Source organism: Idiotropiscis lumnitzeri, chromosome 11, assembly GCF_059441095.1.
Source record: "Idiotropiscis lumnitzeri isolate Australia: NSW breed Sydney's pygmy pipehorse chromosome 11, RoL_Ilum_1.0, whole genome shotgun sequence".
Classification (NCBI taxonomy): Eukaryota; Metazoa; Chordata; class Actinopteri; order Syngnathiformes; family Syngnathidae; genus Idiotropiscis; species Idiotropiscis lumnitzeri.
This window is the reverse complement of record NC_142401.1, coordinates 2,142,860-2,157,601: the sequence shown is the minus strand read 5'-3', so window position 1 is coordinate 2,157,601 and position 14,742 is coordinate 2,142,860. Positions and strand designations below refer to the sequence as shown.

General features: G+C 44.2%; 3 protein-coding genes across 7 annotated transcripts in view; 2 read left to right on the top strand and 1 right to left on the bottom strand.

Annotated features, from left to right (window-relative positions):
- Nucleotides 1–5,404, top strand: part of phactr3b (phosphatase and actin regulator 3b) — a 24,717-nt gene extending 19,313 nt beyond the window's left edge. Inside the window, exons 9-13 of the mRNA XM_088308554.1 lie at nucleotides 2,507–2,562; nucleotides 3,414–3,475; nucleotides 3,593–3,733; nucleotides 4,430–4,506; nucleotides 4,885–5,404. Of these exons, the coding sequence (XP_088164680.1) occupies nucleotides 2,507–2,562; nucleotides 3,414–3,475; nucleotides 3,593–3,733; nucleotides 4,430–4,506; nucleotides 4,885–4,900 (352 nt within the window). The 3' untranslated portion in view covers nucleotides 4,901–5,404. The remainder of the gene's footprint in view (nucleotides 1–2,506; nucleotides 2,563–3,413; nucleotides 3,476–3,592; nucleotides 3,734–4,429; nucleotides 4,507–4,884) is intronic.
- Nucleotides 1–11,330, bottom strand: part of ppp1r3db (protein phosphatase 1, regulatory subunit 3Db) — a 21,142-nt gene extending 9,812 nt beyond the window's left edge. The window contains exons 1-4 of one of the 3 annotated variants that reach the window (XR_015845776.1): nucleotides 11,105–11,330; nucleotides 9,524–10,968; nucleotides 7,915–9,428; nucleotides 6,586–7,436 (exon numbers count right to left, since the gene is read on the bottom strand). Coding sequence is in view for 1 of the 3 variants with exons in the window: in XM_088308565.1 (XP_088164691.1) it covers nucleotides 8,511–9,410 (900 nt within the window). In the remaining 2 variants the exon portion in view is untranslated. Of the gene's footprint in view, nucleotides 1–6,585; nucleotides 9,429–9,523; nucleotides 10,969–11,104 lie in introns of those variants that run through there. The other 2 variants (XR_015845775.1, XM_088308565.1) reach the window with 2 other exon arrangements.
- The window catches only part of LOC148326716 (solute carrier family 41 member 1-like), a 7,723-nt gene continuing 3,746 nt past the window's right edge, over nucleotides 10,766–14,742 (top strand). Inside the window, exons 1-5 of one of the 3 annotated variants that reach the window (XM_088308557.1) lie at nucleotides 10,766–10,986; nucleotides 13,258–13,365; nucleotides 13,628–13,699; nucleotides 14,313–14,457; nucleotides 14,538–14,684. In XM_088308557.1, the coding sequence (XP_088164683.1) occupies nucleotides 10,855–10,986; nucleotides 13,258–13,365; nucleotides 13,628–13,699; nucleotides 14,313–14,457; nucleotides 14,538–14,684 (604 nt within the window). In that variant the 5' untranslated portion in view covers nucleotides 10,766–10,854. Of the gene's footprint in view, nucleotides 10,987–11,874; nucleotides 12,988–13,257; nucleotides 13,366–13,627; nucleotides 13,700–14,312; nucleotides 14,458–14,537; nucleotides 14,685–14,742 lie in introns of those variants that run through there. The other 2 variants (XM_088308556.1, XM_088308555.1) reach the window with 2 other exon arrangements.

Below are 14,742 nucleotides of genomic sequence, written 5' to 3'. Positions count from 1 at the left end.
GCTTGTTGAGAACTTTGAGTCGAGAACTCCAGCTTCCCCTGCCGCTCCAAAAACATGAAGACTTTTATAACGACCACGTGACACTGCCGCGCAGTAAGCGGAGCACGTGTGTTCAAAGCTGAACCTGCTTATTTGAAGTCCGCTCCTGCACATTTTGCTCCCGCCGAGATCCCGAAGAGCCCAATGGGGATTCCCCAACTCCATCTGTGGTCCTGCGGGAAAGGGCAAAACATCCAAGCCTGGATAAAGGATCGATTTCTATATTTCATGTGTCGCTCTTTAAATGTCTCCGATTCCTTTAGCACAGGAGACCTTTGGGAACATTTCAGAGTTTCTCCATGTGTGATGATGAAACAGAAGAAGACACTCACACACACCGCAGCAAATCTGTGAGCCAATAACGGACGACTTCCAGGTCAACAGTTTTGGCAAAAGAGTTTTGGTTGACTAAGATGAAGGAGGTTCCCTTAATTTTTCCTGGCATTTCAACCCAAACTACCCACCATGTCTCGATTCTCTAAGTCTGGTCTGGGATCACAGAGACTCAGCTACATCCAAGGGCGCCCCCCCCCCCTGTCCTCGGGCCGCACCAGGGAGGAGGAAAGAGCGAGGCATTAGGACACACCTCAGTGGTCAACGGCAGCCTGAATCATGCTGCTCTCCTCCGCTCGCAACGGCCTGACATTCGCATCAGCCTTTGCTGCGAGAGGCGGCTCATTCCTTTGACATGCCGGTGAGTTCATTTCACAAACACGGAGCTTTTCCCTCTGACCAAGCAGAGTGGGGGAGTACTTGTGAAGCACACAATCGCTGCAGGAGCTTGTGACTTCAGTCCCGTTGGGGTTATTGGAATCAACAGAAGGAGTCTGACTAAGTCTTGTCGGATTCGGGATGTTTTTTTTCCTATATTCCTCACATTGGGTGTTAGTCGCTAATCGTAGGGCACACAAAGACAAACAACCACCTCAACTCACAATCATATAGATTATTCGACCAACCCGCCACACATGTTTATGGAATCCACCGTTTAACACAATCGTCACCACCGCTGACAGTTTTAAACGGGCCGGAGCATTGGAACAAAAAACAAATCTGCTCGGTGTTATCAGGGGAGCCGTCAGGGATATCACCTCCCGTTGTCAATTCTACGTCTTGAAATTACAATCTTCTCGCCGTGTGTTTTCGTCACGGGCACTTTGAATCGTCATCTCGTCCGCCGCCCAGCCCCCTTTTATGGCGCCCTGGGGTCTAATAATGATGTGAAATGGAGAGAAATGCGTATGTCTTCTGGTTTCAAAGATTTTGCTTCACTTAAAACGCACATGCAGTTACGATCAGTTGTATTCTCGCTGGACGTGAAGACGAGACGCTGGGGACGTCGCATCGGGGACTGTGACGAGGATTGAACATGCTTTGCAAAAATAGTTCCCACCCACTTTGATCAAGACAAGAATGTACTGATGAGAATCAAGAGACTCAAGAGGTTGTGGGTTCGAACCTTGGTTCTGGCCTGTCGGAGGGAGTTCACATGTCCTCACTCCATCTATCTTTAATTTAATTGAAGACTCTAAATTGTTATTATTATTACAATGCAAACAATTTCTTCTTTTTATGTACAATGGTGACTTAAGCTTCCTGTCTTTCAAAGACTGTCGGTTCAGAAACTAAATTTTGTCTTACTTTTTTTTTTTTGGGGGGGGGGGGGGACGCATTTGTTTGTGAACAGGCGGATTCGTTCCAGTGAAAGTGCAATTTTGTTTTCCCCGTAACAATCGTTGAATCTCGCACGTCGAGAGCAATGCTAAAGTTCAGGTGATGTGGAATGCTGACACGTGACTCGCGATAGATTGGCTTTTGTTGAAAGGTCACGTGAACAGTGTGACCTGGTAGCCTATCAGCGCTGACATGATCTCTGTCAGACCGGGACAGAGCAGGTTACACTGTCGTTGTCGGAATGCGATTTGATTTTTAATCACTTGTTCACGTGACAAGAAATGTCCGTAAATTGCAAAACAAGAATGTCCTCCCCGACTCGCTTATGGTGCGCTTGGCATCTATTGATTAGTTATATGATGTACTGCGACACATACCCAAAAGGAGAATGTGCATGCCCGTGGCCGTGCGCGTGCGCGTGTCCCACCCCCTTCCCAGCGTGCTACAAAGGAGGCGGCGTGTGCTGCGCTCACGCACTCCGCTCAGAACTCATCAGTATCCTCCACACATCCACTGGGAAATAACTTCTCCCTTGTTTAACTTTCCTCCTCATGGGATGTGAGCCGCAACTTTTCGGGGGGAGGGCAACAATACGAGTGTTTTCTCGGACGCGTAATCCAAAAGGCTTTTTGTTCCGATGTGGATTTTTTTAGTGAGGAGCAATTCGGGAGGCGCGTGGATGTTCGGCTTTTGGAGCTGTGCACAAAAGAGACACACGCACCTCAAGTGCTGGTGGAACTGAGAGTCCAAGTGGCAAAATGGTCCAGAACGTGATTCTGGTGTTTTTTCGCAGGAGACTGAGCCAGCGGCCAGCGGTGGAGGAGCTGGAAAGTCGGAACATCTTGAAGCGTAAGTTTACAGAATGCATTCAAAGTCTTTGATCATGTCTCGAGAAAAAAAAAAAAAAAAAAGAATATCACGCTAGAAGCACTTTATCGGGTGTGCTATTTTTAAAGTGACCATGCCCCACAATTACAATTCGCGATAACGCGCGTTTAAAAAAAAGATGATCTTGAATGGAACAATCCTGAATGATCATTTTATTACTTTTTTTTGGTAAGAGTGTCAAAACAAATGTGAAAAATATTAGATAAAAAATAGAAATATTATAATAATAGATATTTTACAATGACTAAACTTCATTTTTAGAATCAATATATTTCATGGCATCATGTACGGTACTGGCTTGCAAAGGACACACACAAACACTTCTGACAAAATAATATGCTAGCGGTACCTATGATTATATAATCACATAACTCTTCTAAAAGCTAATATTTATAGATTGAAAAAAAAAAATCAACCACTGTTAAATTAAACGTCTTAAAAATTGGAGGTCGATGAAATAAAATCGAGTAAATTTAACACAGCATTCTTTTTTCCGTGCACATTTCTGTATATATTATACACGCATACATATCGTGCACATTTCATGTGGTGGCCACGCTTCCACTGCGATTGTTATCTCAACCCAGGTTGAAATTGCTGCACACGTGCCTGCAGGAAGGACAGCCCCTTTTTTAAAAAAATTAGATTAAAAAAAAAAGTTGCCAAAATAAATGCTTTGCTTTCTTCTTTCATACTCAAACTGCTTCACGATTAACGTTGTAGTCAATTGAGCCACTTCCGCAATTCCAACTGTGAGCGCACTTGAGTAAAATCCGTTGTCCTCATATTGGTTTGTCTTTCATTTTCAACAGAAAGAAATGACCAGACCGAACAAGAGGAGAGGCGAGAAATAAAGCAACGGCTGAACAGAAAGGTGCGTCGCTGAAGTTTGTCCAACAGCAATCATCTCAAATCGGGCAACCTCCAAAACGTTGAAGCAACCGTCAAGATGAAAAGCAAATATTGACTCCGATTTTGTGTTTCTGCGCAGCTCAATCAGCGACCGACAGTGGACGAGCTGCGGGACAGGAAGATTCTCATTCGTTTCAGTGACTATGTGGAAGTGGCCAAAGCTCAGGACTACGACAGGCGGGCCGACAAGCCCTGGACCAGACTGTCGGCTGCTGACAAGGTAGATAAAAAAGATTGACAAAAATTTACTTCAATTCAATTTTGAAATGCTTACCTATCACATTGCTCATAGGAACTATATTTGTAAATGTTAAAAAAAGACCCCGCATAAGAAGCATTCGAACCATGTGAATTTCCCCTAGAGCAGATTTCCTCAATCCTGTTCCTCGAGGGCCGGAGTCCTGCCCGTTTTGCATGTCTCTCTGCTGAAATTCAGCTAGATAACGATCCTGATCATTTCAATCGGGCGTTCTGCAGCAGGTAGAGATGGAAAACTGGCAGGACAGCGGCCCTCGAGGAACAGGATTGAAGACCCCTCCCCTAGACATTCAGCCACAATATTCAATTATTTGACTTTTTTTAAATGAAATTTGCTAATTATTCAATTAAAAACGATATACGTATTAAGGGTTTCTAAATGTCTATGCATTGATTTTGAATCTCTAACAAGATTTTGCGCTGAAAAACCGAGCGCTGCCTAATTCTCGCCTCATGGCATCAAGCTCAGGACAAGCGGTACACTCCAAAAAAATGGATTAATGAACTTGTTGTAAACTGTCAAATATCACTTTCTTAAAAACAGTCATTTGCATAATTTCATTCTTCCCCTGTTTCGGAACAATTTGCTTTCGAGTATGATGTGTCAAAAACAACACGGACGAAGGGACTCGGGCTGAATGTTGCTTCTTTTGTGCAGGCGGCCATCCGGAAAGAACTGAACGAGTTCAAAAGTACCGAGATGGAGGTTCATTCGTCGAGCAAACACCTGACAAGGTTTGTGTGTCAGTGCGCTTGGGCTTTATCTCGCGACATTGTGTAAATCCAAAGTGGTTCATATCAGTGAGTGCACGCCGGCTCCTGGTTGGTTTTTTTTGTTTTTTTTCCCCCTCGATGTGTTTTTTGCACCACCGCAATAAAGAGGTCGCATATTCAGTTCACATTTTGCTTGTTCTCTCTTGTTCTTAATAGCCCCTTGGCTTATTTGGGGTCGTGCTTACGCAAGACCCCTTTCTTGAGCAAAGCCGGTCGCTGCTTTATGAGTCCTCTGGGCTAATAATAGCGGTCCTGATTGATGAAACCCCAGTCGGAGAATCTATTAACCCACACTGCTCCTGCTTTTTTTTTTCTTTTTTTTTTCCGTCGCCTCTGCAGGTTCCACCGGCCTTAGCAAGGTTTCTTCTGTGAAGAGTTGCTGATATTTGGTTCAGTCAGTGAAGACCTTGCGCAGAGTCTTCCAGCGTATCGGCCCACAGTCAGTGGGTGTCCTGATATTTGGGTCCAGCAAACTTTAGAGGCTATGTCTCTAGAAATGGAGCCGCGAGTAGACGAGACCACGCGCAGCAAGATCTACTCACGGGAGCATCTCACGGACCTTCATGTGACCATGTCAGGGGAACAGAAAGACTCTCAGTCTCAGAGACTTTTTTTTTTTTAAATACTTGTTTGCAATGTCATGGCGGTGGGGGAGAAGGTGCATGTGGCCCAGTGGCCCGACTCCACATTTGTTTGAGACGTCACCTCCCCGTCCTGTGTCTAACTCTCACTGGTTCCGTTGATTTCATATCGACAGCATCGATGTTCTTAATCAAAAACCTTGTCTGTGTTCAAGACAACCTCCCTTTGTAAGCACTATTTATTGTCTGCACAATACAGATTTTCAGCTTGTAAGAAACATTTGCCTATTCATTCAACTTCAATCGTGTTTTTTTTTTAAGTCATTATTTAAATAGCCACATAAATAGTGCGCCAGCGCACATGCGCGCAGAATATTTGGAATGGGATCCAAAGTCAAACACGTCAGTGTAAAAGTACTGACGAAAATAGTGTCCAGTCCTTTGTACTGAACGTTTCAAATAGTTCCAGAATTAGCTGCAGTTGGCTGCAATTCGCCACAAGGCCAGTGAGCGGCGCTGTGGTGCTATCAACAGGCAGATATTGGTTTCATGTTTTCGGGATTGGGCTGCTCTGTCATACATAAACTGACTTGAACAGGCGTGAATGTGGCGGCGCCATCAAATGTTATGGAACGCGCTCATATTAGCTTAGCATCGCTGTTAGCACACAGCTCAAAGGAGCTTGTCGTTCTCCAACCAGAGTAGTTTCATAAAAATCTGTTGTTACATTTCAAAATAAAACAATTCTGAAATCTGTAAATTTGATAAAATGTCTATAACATAAAGCTCGCCGTAAAGATTGGGGACAAGGCGCTACCCTCGAAAACTGCTAACTGCTTTGACGTTCATTTTGTGTCGTTAAACTAAGTGTGAATTGAAAATGTTTTTAAAGAGCAGTTCTGAATCATAAACTTATTCCACAATGGCAAAAAAAAAATAAACTCCTCGGTTTATCCTAAGATGCCCGTGCCGACAAAGACAAATCTGAATGGTAAACGGGAGTTTAAAAAAAAAAAAAAAAAAAAAAAAAATCAAATTACATGATGTAAAATCTCAGTTCTGTACCTTCAATTGGCTGTGTAGTTTTTTTGCTTCATTTTTTACCTCAGCAAACGTCTTGATTGAATCACGGTGTTCTCTTGGCAATAGAAAGGGTACAGATGGCAGCTCGGGTTTAATTTCTACTGTACACTCACACTAACAGCTCGCTCGATGGAATAACGGATCACGCGTCCGCTGTGGCAGATTGTGACGTGTCTTCTAGCCACAATAGCCAGATACCTGCGGAGAGGTACGTCACAAAGGGATGCTCCTGTTCGTGCAAAGGGGGATATCCTGAATCACAGGGGCCTCCCTGCATGGATGCTGGCCATCGGTGGCTCGGCAACTTGGATTTAGTTACGTCATCCAACCACTTTTAGCTAGCTTCATCCCATAGTCTGCAAACACCAAACTGAGGCGTATTTAATTCTCTTTATTGCCCAATTATGATCAGTGTGATGCTGGGATAGGATCCACAATCCTATGACATCACTTTTTGTAGCTCTTCATGCAAATGCCCAAATTAAAAAAAAAATAAATACACATTTATGTGTTGACCAGCAAAAAAAAAAAATGCTGAAGCTGTGTCAACAAACCTCAATGCATACAAGTTATGTAATTTGAATATGTACATACGTGATAGTCCCAATTCTGTTCCAGTGTCTAAAATAAACAGATGAGCTGCAGAGCAAACCATAGAAGATTCAACCCACTTTCATTTATAGAGCATATTTAATGGCCGGAGTTTAATAATATCATCACGATGGTGCCAGTGCTTGCACCTTCTGACCCGACAGTCTCTGATTGCCTAATTTTGTTGCAAGTTTCTAAATAATAATGAACATTTTTATTTCAGGCATACGATGGGGAGATGATTGGTTTTTCAAAAGGTCATTTGAAATAAATTCATTCATTCATTCAACAGAAAGTTGCAACATATATGGCAGAAAGTATTTTTTTGTCAGACAGCAAACACTCCCTTTCAATGAAAAGTCTTCTGCAAAGCGTGTAGTTGCAGTAGACAGCACAAAAGTTCTGTGTGAGTAATTTATTGTTAGTGTCACGCGCTGTGACATGAATGACATGTCAGGTTTAAATCATGTCATTCAAGTGCAGTTAGAAATTCAGAGAGGAAAATACCACCGGGCAGCCAAAGGCTGGCGCGCCCCAATCACTTCTCTGGCTCTCACGACGGTGGAAACTTGCTGGTGAAAGGCCAGCAATGTCCTGGAGCAAGTCAGAGTGTAACACGGCTCCATGCGATTGCACCTTTGACACCAAACAAGGCCCAGACCAAAGAAAGTAAACACGAACAACAAGTAAGGTGCTCATTTTGTAAGGTCATTTAGACCACAATCAATAAACATTGATGTAGCACGTGCTTCAACTATATGAAGATGTAATTCGTACATTTGTAGCGAACCCAGCCAGACAACGGTGAAGCGTACAAAAGATTTTTTGTTCCTTTCGTTGCCTTGATTCCAATGTGGACACACCGTAAGAGCTAAGGTTTAAAACAAACAATAATAAACATAAATCAGAGCTCTTAACGGCATGCAATCAAATCCATGAAACAACTTTAGCCGTAGGTGAGAAAATAAAGTTATAAACAAAAAACCCGCAGTACTGCAAAATCTACAAAAAGACGCTATTGTGAGTGTGACAGCAGTTAATTATGACAAAACAGCTGTACATGGGTAAATCACGGCAACCGAAATAACGATGAAACAAAACAACAATTAAATACCTTGTCCCCATTCCAGCCAGGCCTTAGAAAGACTCCATTAGATTGCGTAAACCAATTTCTTGATCAGCGATGTCAAGATCGTTAACCTTTTCCTTTTCCTTTCACCTGTTTCCTCTGGGAACGCCCCCTTAAATTACGTAATGCTCTGATTGTTGATCTACACTTCCTAAACGGACCGAAAAAGCACCAAAATAAAAGCACATAGCATACAAATTACAACTTCGAAATAAAGTATAGCACGGACGGGATTTTGACAACAGAAAACAAATACACACCAAAAGTCATAAACAATGTACATTTGCGAGTCCGTTGCAATATTCTTCTTCCTCTTCTTACGATGCCTTCTAATACATGAAATGAACTCAGTGCCTGTTTGGTAAACATTGCAATCAAGTAAAAGGAGTAAACATGATTCACAACATAATCTATTCAACAGCTGCAAATGGAAATGTTTTTAGTCAAAAGCTGCCTTTTCACTACAGTACTACTCGACTATTTGAGTCAATTGTGCCACAGCATTTTTTACAATCTTGTCTGAGAAACGCTGGCAAAAGCCGCTATACGATTCATGCGCAACAGCACCCCCATGTGGTCACTCAGGTAAAATGCAACATACTATCCTCACATTCTCTTGGAACAGTCACCTTATATCCGTGACAAGTCAGTTTGTAATTGCACCCATTGTTGTTGTCCCAATAATTTGAGCCTTTGACTTCATAGCAAATTGCAAATTCCAACAAAGCTCCTGGCAGCAAAATGAAAGGCGGCACCGGCAAACGGAATCGGAAGACGTCAGTCCCCGGGGCGTCGTGTTCCCCTTCTGCCCCACTCGAGACCCAAGAGGCCGTTGTGCCCGTGGAAGTTCTCCAGTTGGTAAAAGAGTAGTGCACTGTGACCTTTTTCTCGTAGTCTAAATTAAGTACTTGTATGGTGCCCGCAATCCCCAGCTCTGAGCACGTGATGTGCTCCAGACACACGGCCTGCGCGCGCACGCGCTCCACGAAGTCGGCGTGAGCGCCCAAGTTCTCGGGGAAACAGGGTTTAAAGTGCGGCAGAGACAGCTCCAGACATTTGCCGAAGGCCCTCTCAGAGCTCATCAGCAGTCGGAACATGACATGTTGAGGTATCAGGGGTCGCTCTTTAACTTGAAACACCTTCACCTCCTCTAAATCGAGGCCCAGGGAGTCCACAAAGCGAACCTGCTGGCTCCTGAGCTCTCTCCTGCGTTCTGCAGGTGACGTAAGAGACTGAGCACGTCTCCTCATGATTGTCTTGGTTGGAGGATCAGCGGGCAAGCTGACTTTGGAGTCCCGCTTGACCGATGGAGGTCTTGGACCAGGCGGGCGGATCGGAACCGGTACTTTGGGAGATTGCGGTTGGGGATCGTAAATGCACCGAAGACGGACGGTGGTGGTTGTTCGAGGGACGGCCGTCCAGCTCGGGCCGCTCATCGCAGGGGAGTTGTCGTGTCTCCAGTTCTCACAGGCCTTGTCCATGTTGGTCACATGAATGAACTTGGTAAGATAAAAAAAAATAAGGTTATTTTTTTAGCTCAACATATTGCATAAAAACAACATAACAGTAAAAAAATAAATAAATATGCACAAACCTTTTCCTGTTGGAACGCCTTCTGTTTGTTCAGATGTTTTGTTACTGGATGCAGCAAAATGTCAGTTCAACTCTGTAGAAAAGAAAAATCTAACAATACAAAAAAAAGTCAAACATATGTCTGGTCAACAAAAGCTGATGACAACTTTCAGCTTAGCCCTTCACATTTAACTTGAAACCTTTCCCGGGGCATGGGAGGTGTCGAGAGAATATTTATAGCAGATAGTGGTGGGCTGTCCCTTCCTTCTCTAATAATACTCGCAGTGGTTTCGTCTCATTTGACTCAAGTAAAGTTGACTTTGGGCGATACAGTTCCAACTGTCTGTTGGGATTAGAGCTGAAGCAATTTCTAAAACTATCAGAATTTCAGTACTGTCTTATAAATTGAATTGACAATTTTCCTTTGTTACAACAAGGAATTTTATGATTTTTAAAAAAATTTTTAATCAATTTTATGACAGGCAATTTTCTGTTGCACAGCAATTGAATTCATTTTAGCGTGCAATATTAATACAACATGCATTTTTAAAGCGAAACACGGCGTGCAATTGGGGGTGGGCGGCGGTCTCCTCTATGGACTCCAACGAGTCCTTTTATGTTTCCACCGAGCGCTTCTCCTGCGCTGAATTTAAAACAAATGAGCGGAGTGGCATCCATTGACTGGGAAAGACGCTTGCTGTGTTCACTCCCACAACGGCGCAAATGCAACGAAGACAGTTACATATGTCACTTTTCCCGAGACTTGCGCTGGGTCGGAAACACGGCTTGACGTGTTGTTTATTTGCTTTAAAGTATGGATTAAACTGATTTATAGGTAAAAAAAACAACACAACTTTAGATTGAATTTAATGTTTTAGGTGGCGCTATTTAACACTTGGCTAAATGTGACCTTGTGTTTGGTGGTGTGTTGTCTATCCAAGTGGCAAGATTGCATTTGAAGGAAAATCTTTTAACATTTAAGATCCCACGAAGGCACAAGAAATTCTAATCACACCAGATAAGCTCTAAACTTCTTCTCGATTGTCCGGCGTTGTGATCAAAGCTCATTTTACGAATTCAGAGCCGACACACTGAAAACATTCAAAGCTGTTTTACGAGCCTGAAATCCATCCGTCTTGGCATTTTCTAGACCGCTTATCCTCTTCAGGTTTATGGAGCGCTGGAGCCTTTCCAAGCGGACTTTGAGCAAAAGGTGGACTCCACCCACCACTGCCCATGATACGAGGAACTTGTCACACTTCATCCTGAGCAGGGATCCGATCTTTCAACGCTATCCGCATTTCCGGTGGCTGCATTTTGAAAATTAGCGCACTTGTTAACGCCACGCTGACAATGCTTGAGACAAAGTTCCCCATTTCATCACATAAAGAATCTTCCCGGATGATCTGCCTGCAGGTGATGCCGTCATACATGCTGGCCGGGCTCGGCATGGTGACGGCTGGCATTCTGTTGGACCGAGTGCAGGTCAGTGACAGAAAATAAGTTTTGCAGACACGGAACGTTTTCGGATAAGGAGGCGTGACTTTTGTCTCATTTGGGTCAGATTTGGGATGACCAGGATTTTTATCCAGGTTGCATTTACCTCTCAAGACACATCTGATGCTGGCTCCATCTTCCCTTTTAATTCCAAAGTGAAAATGATGAAAAATGAAATGAAAAAATGATCCAGTCCAAAAATACCCTCTTGCTTACTTTGTGCCAAACTAATTTGTCAAAGTTTTGTCATCTGAAGCAAAGAAGAATAAAACTCCTCATCATAAGAATAAGTGTCAAGAAAGCACCTGGGGGGGTTCAACAAGCTGTTAACATCTGTCTCTGTGCGTTCTCGTCGCTGTCTGACTGTGCCAAGATTCGATTTGTGAGCTTCAGCTGTTTGGCGGTCGCAGCGACCGCGCGCGGGTGACCAAGCTCCATACAAACAAGGACAAATATACACTTTGACACTTTGACGAGTCCGAAATGCGGAGAATGGAGAATGCAACGGGGATAGAAATAAACTAGATGGATAAATCATGATTCGAGAAATGTTTTGGAATATGCAAAATGATATTTAATATCCATAAATACATCCATTTGTTATGCCACTCGTCTTGAGGCCAGTGAAAGTGTTACTGGGGATGAGCTATTCTTCTGCAGCCTCATTATTCAAATTGCAGCCAAAAGTCAGAAGAGGCAGCTGACGAGAAAAAAAAAAAATGAAAACAGTCAGAGCAATGTCCCACGTGCCCAAAGTCAAATTTTAGCTGAGTCATTGCGAGTGTGCATGTGAGAGTGGTGTGGGAGGTCATTGCGACACTGCAGGCTTTCTATTCCTCACATGTTTGTCATTTACCAAAAAAAAAAAAGGCTAACACACTGAAAACTCATTTAATGCCATTGACGGCTAAAGACGTCAAAGATCCATTTTGTTTTTTTTTGTTTTTACTCGGCTGGTCAGGAATGAGTTAAAAGTACACTTTCGAAAAGTGTCCCCTGGAACACGCTGGAATCTTTTTAGGCTGCAGCAGCAGCAGCATCAGCAGCACATGCCAATGACAGGTAGAGCACCTGCCGCTTGGAAATGCGTCACGCACCGAGGACATCGAAGAGCAGGCGGAGGCGGAGCTACACAAGAGTGAGGGCAGAGCAGAACACAACACAAGAGAAGAGGACAGCGGCACTCTCTGAAAAACAATCGAGAAGAACTAAGAGGAATGCCGAAGACAGAACGTCAGCAGCCTTGCTCTGACTTCTTCCTTCATCTCGGGACTTTGTGACTCTGCGACATTCCAGCTTTGCCCTCATGAAACTGAAAAAGGCGCTTCCGCTTCCCCAAGAGAGGGTGCTGCGGACCGAGTCGAACGACAAGGAACAAATGAGGACCGAGAGGAAGCTCCTGGCCTTCTGGATGTCCTTGTCTCATCGGACGTGGAGCCTTTTTCGGCCCCGGGACAAGCCTGGCTTCCAGCGCTCGACCTCGGCCGCCCGGCTACTCAAAAGCGAAGTGTGAGGAGCCTGTGTGTGAGTGTGCGCGTGAGTGAGAGTGTGTCAGTCTCAAAGTGTTAAAAGAGGCGTCGCAGACCTGCTGTCACGCGTGCGACCGTGTGTGTGTGCGTGTGCGTCGAATGTGCACTTCCTGCTTTCGAGGGGTCCAAGAAGCATTCCTGCATCTTTTGCAAAAGTGACACTGGCCAAGAACTTCGACAGCAACAAAGCGCTGAGAGAGAAGTGTTCCCTCATATCTGAATTCCTAACCCCCAACAGAAGATTTCCCGAAGAGAATGAGCAGTGATGCCGGCGACCCATCTGGCGCTGCGGTTTTGTTTCCAAGGGAAGAAGCTGAGAGGCTTCACCTGCAAACGGACCCGCTCAGGTCCAGGCTTCCCGCCAGCGAGCGCTCGGATCATCGCAGGCCAGGTCTCGGCGCCTTGCACCGTATCCGGGCTGCGCATGGTGGCGGCCGGGGTTGTCATGGAAACAGTGCAAGTATGAAAAAGAAGCGATAAAGTTTGGACGCGGGAGAGTCTGGTTTTTCTAATGGTTTACGTTCTAATGTTGCCGCAGTACGTTAGAGAAGAATTCATACTTGAATTTTAGCATGCTTCAAAGTTTGTACGGAAAAGAATTTACCCGTGTAGTTTTGAGACGAATGGCAGATGACGTTCCCAGGCTGGTCAGCAAATATTCCAATTCAAACACAGTCATTTAAAAGCATTAAAAATGACGTTATTTCGATTTTTTCGTGTTGTTTTCCAGCACTGGGCAGTGTTTGAAGAGATCTCAGAGGTGTTCATTTTGGTTCCAGCCTTGGTGGGCCTGAAGGGGAATCTGGAGATGACTTTGGCATCCAGACTGTCAACAGCCGTGAGTGCAAACGCGTGCACACTCGCTCGAGTGCTGATGTGACAATGTTTGTTGTTTTACATTCTCAAGAGTCGTGTTTTGCTAAACTGCAGGAAGGTCAAGCATTGTTGAACGTCAATGTGCGTAAATCAAATTATAATCAACACAATAATTTATAAAAAAAAAAAAAAAACGTAAATATGCAGACAAAAACATCAGCCTTCAAGAAGAAGTGCAAATGTCTAAAATTTCACAACAGTGCTTGTGATGCTTCCACATGCAGGCCAACATCGGGCAGCTGCAGGAACCTCAGCAGCAGCGGAGGACAATTTGCTGTAATTTGGCTCTCATCCAGGTGAGAAACACGTCTCACAGCCGCTTTCAACCGGAGCCCGGCCCATTTGAGTTTGAGTGAAGAGGCACATTTAGACAAACAAGCAAAAAAAAAAAAAAGTCTTCAATTAACCGAAAAAGCACACAAAAAAATATTGATCACAAAGACAACATTCAGATATTGTAAAAAGATTCTTTATTATGAATTAAATGTGCCTAACTGCTAAAAATAATACAAAGTTACATTTTCCCGTGCATTCAGTAAGTAAACGGCAGAAAGACATTTCTTTGAACTGATTTTCATGACATTTCTTGATGAAATTTAAATAAAAAACACAACAGTTGTATCAGTCAATTAAAACACGGCTACTGCCGAGAAGGACTTACTCAATGTGAGATTATTTGTCAAAGTATCGACAGTTGGTATCGGCGACCTCTGCAAGTAGCCAAAATCTTAAAATAAGGCTGGTTGGTACTGATATTTGGTTTTGTTGCTCGTCCATCATTCATTGTGAAGGTGAAAAAACGATGAAGCAAAGTTCAAGAATTTCCATTGATGAGACTTTAAAAAGGAGAAGAATACCGCTCGACGCCAGCGTGATGTATTGTGATGAACGTGATGTGTTCCCACCAAGGTCCAGGCCACGGTTGTCGGTTTCCTGGCCGCCGTGGCGGCAGTGAGTCTCGGAGGTCTGACGAGAGGTGGAGTGGATGTCGTCCACGCCGCCATCCTGTGTGCCAGCAGCGTCACCGTCGCCTTTATTGCGGCGCTGTCTCTAGGTCAGACCAAAGCGCAACAGACGTCGTTGATGCAGACGCAGAAAAGTAACAGCGCCGTCTTCATCTTGCAACAAGAGCAGGTCTGGTGATGGTGGCCGTGATCATCGGCTCCAGGAGAGTGGGCGTCAACCCAGATAATGTGGCCACGCCCATCGCTGCCAGCCTGGGTGATGTCATCACTTTGTCTTTGCTCGCTGGGGTCAGCAGCTTCTTTCTCTGCTACAGAGGTGAGAGAGCAAATTACGATTGCGTGTTGCTTCCCCAGAAACTTTACAGGGGAAATTA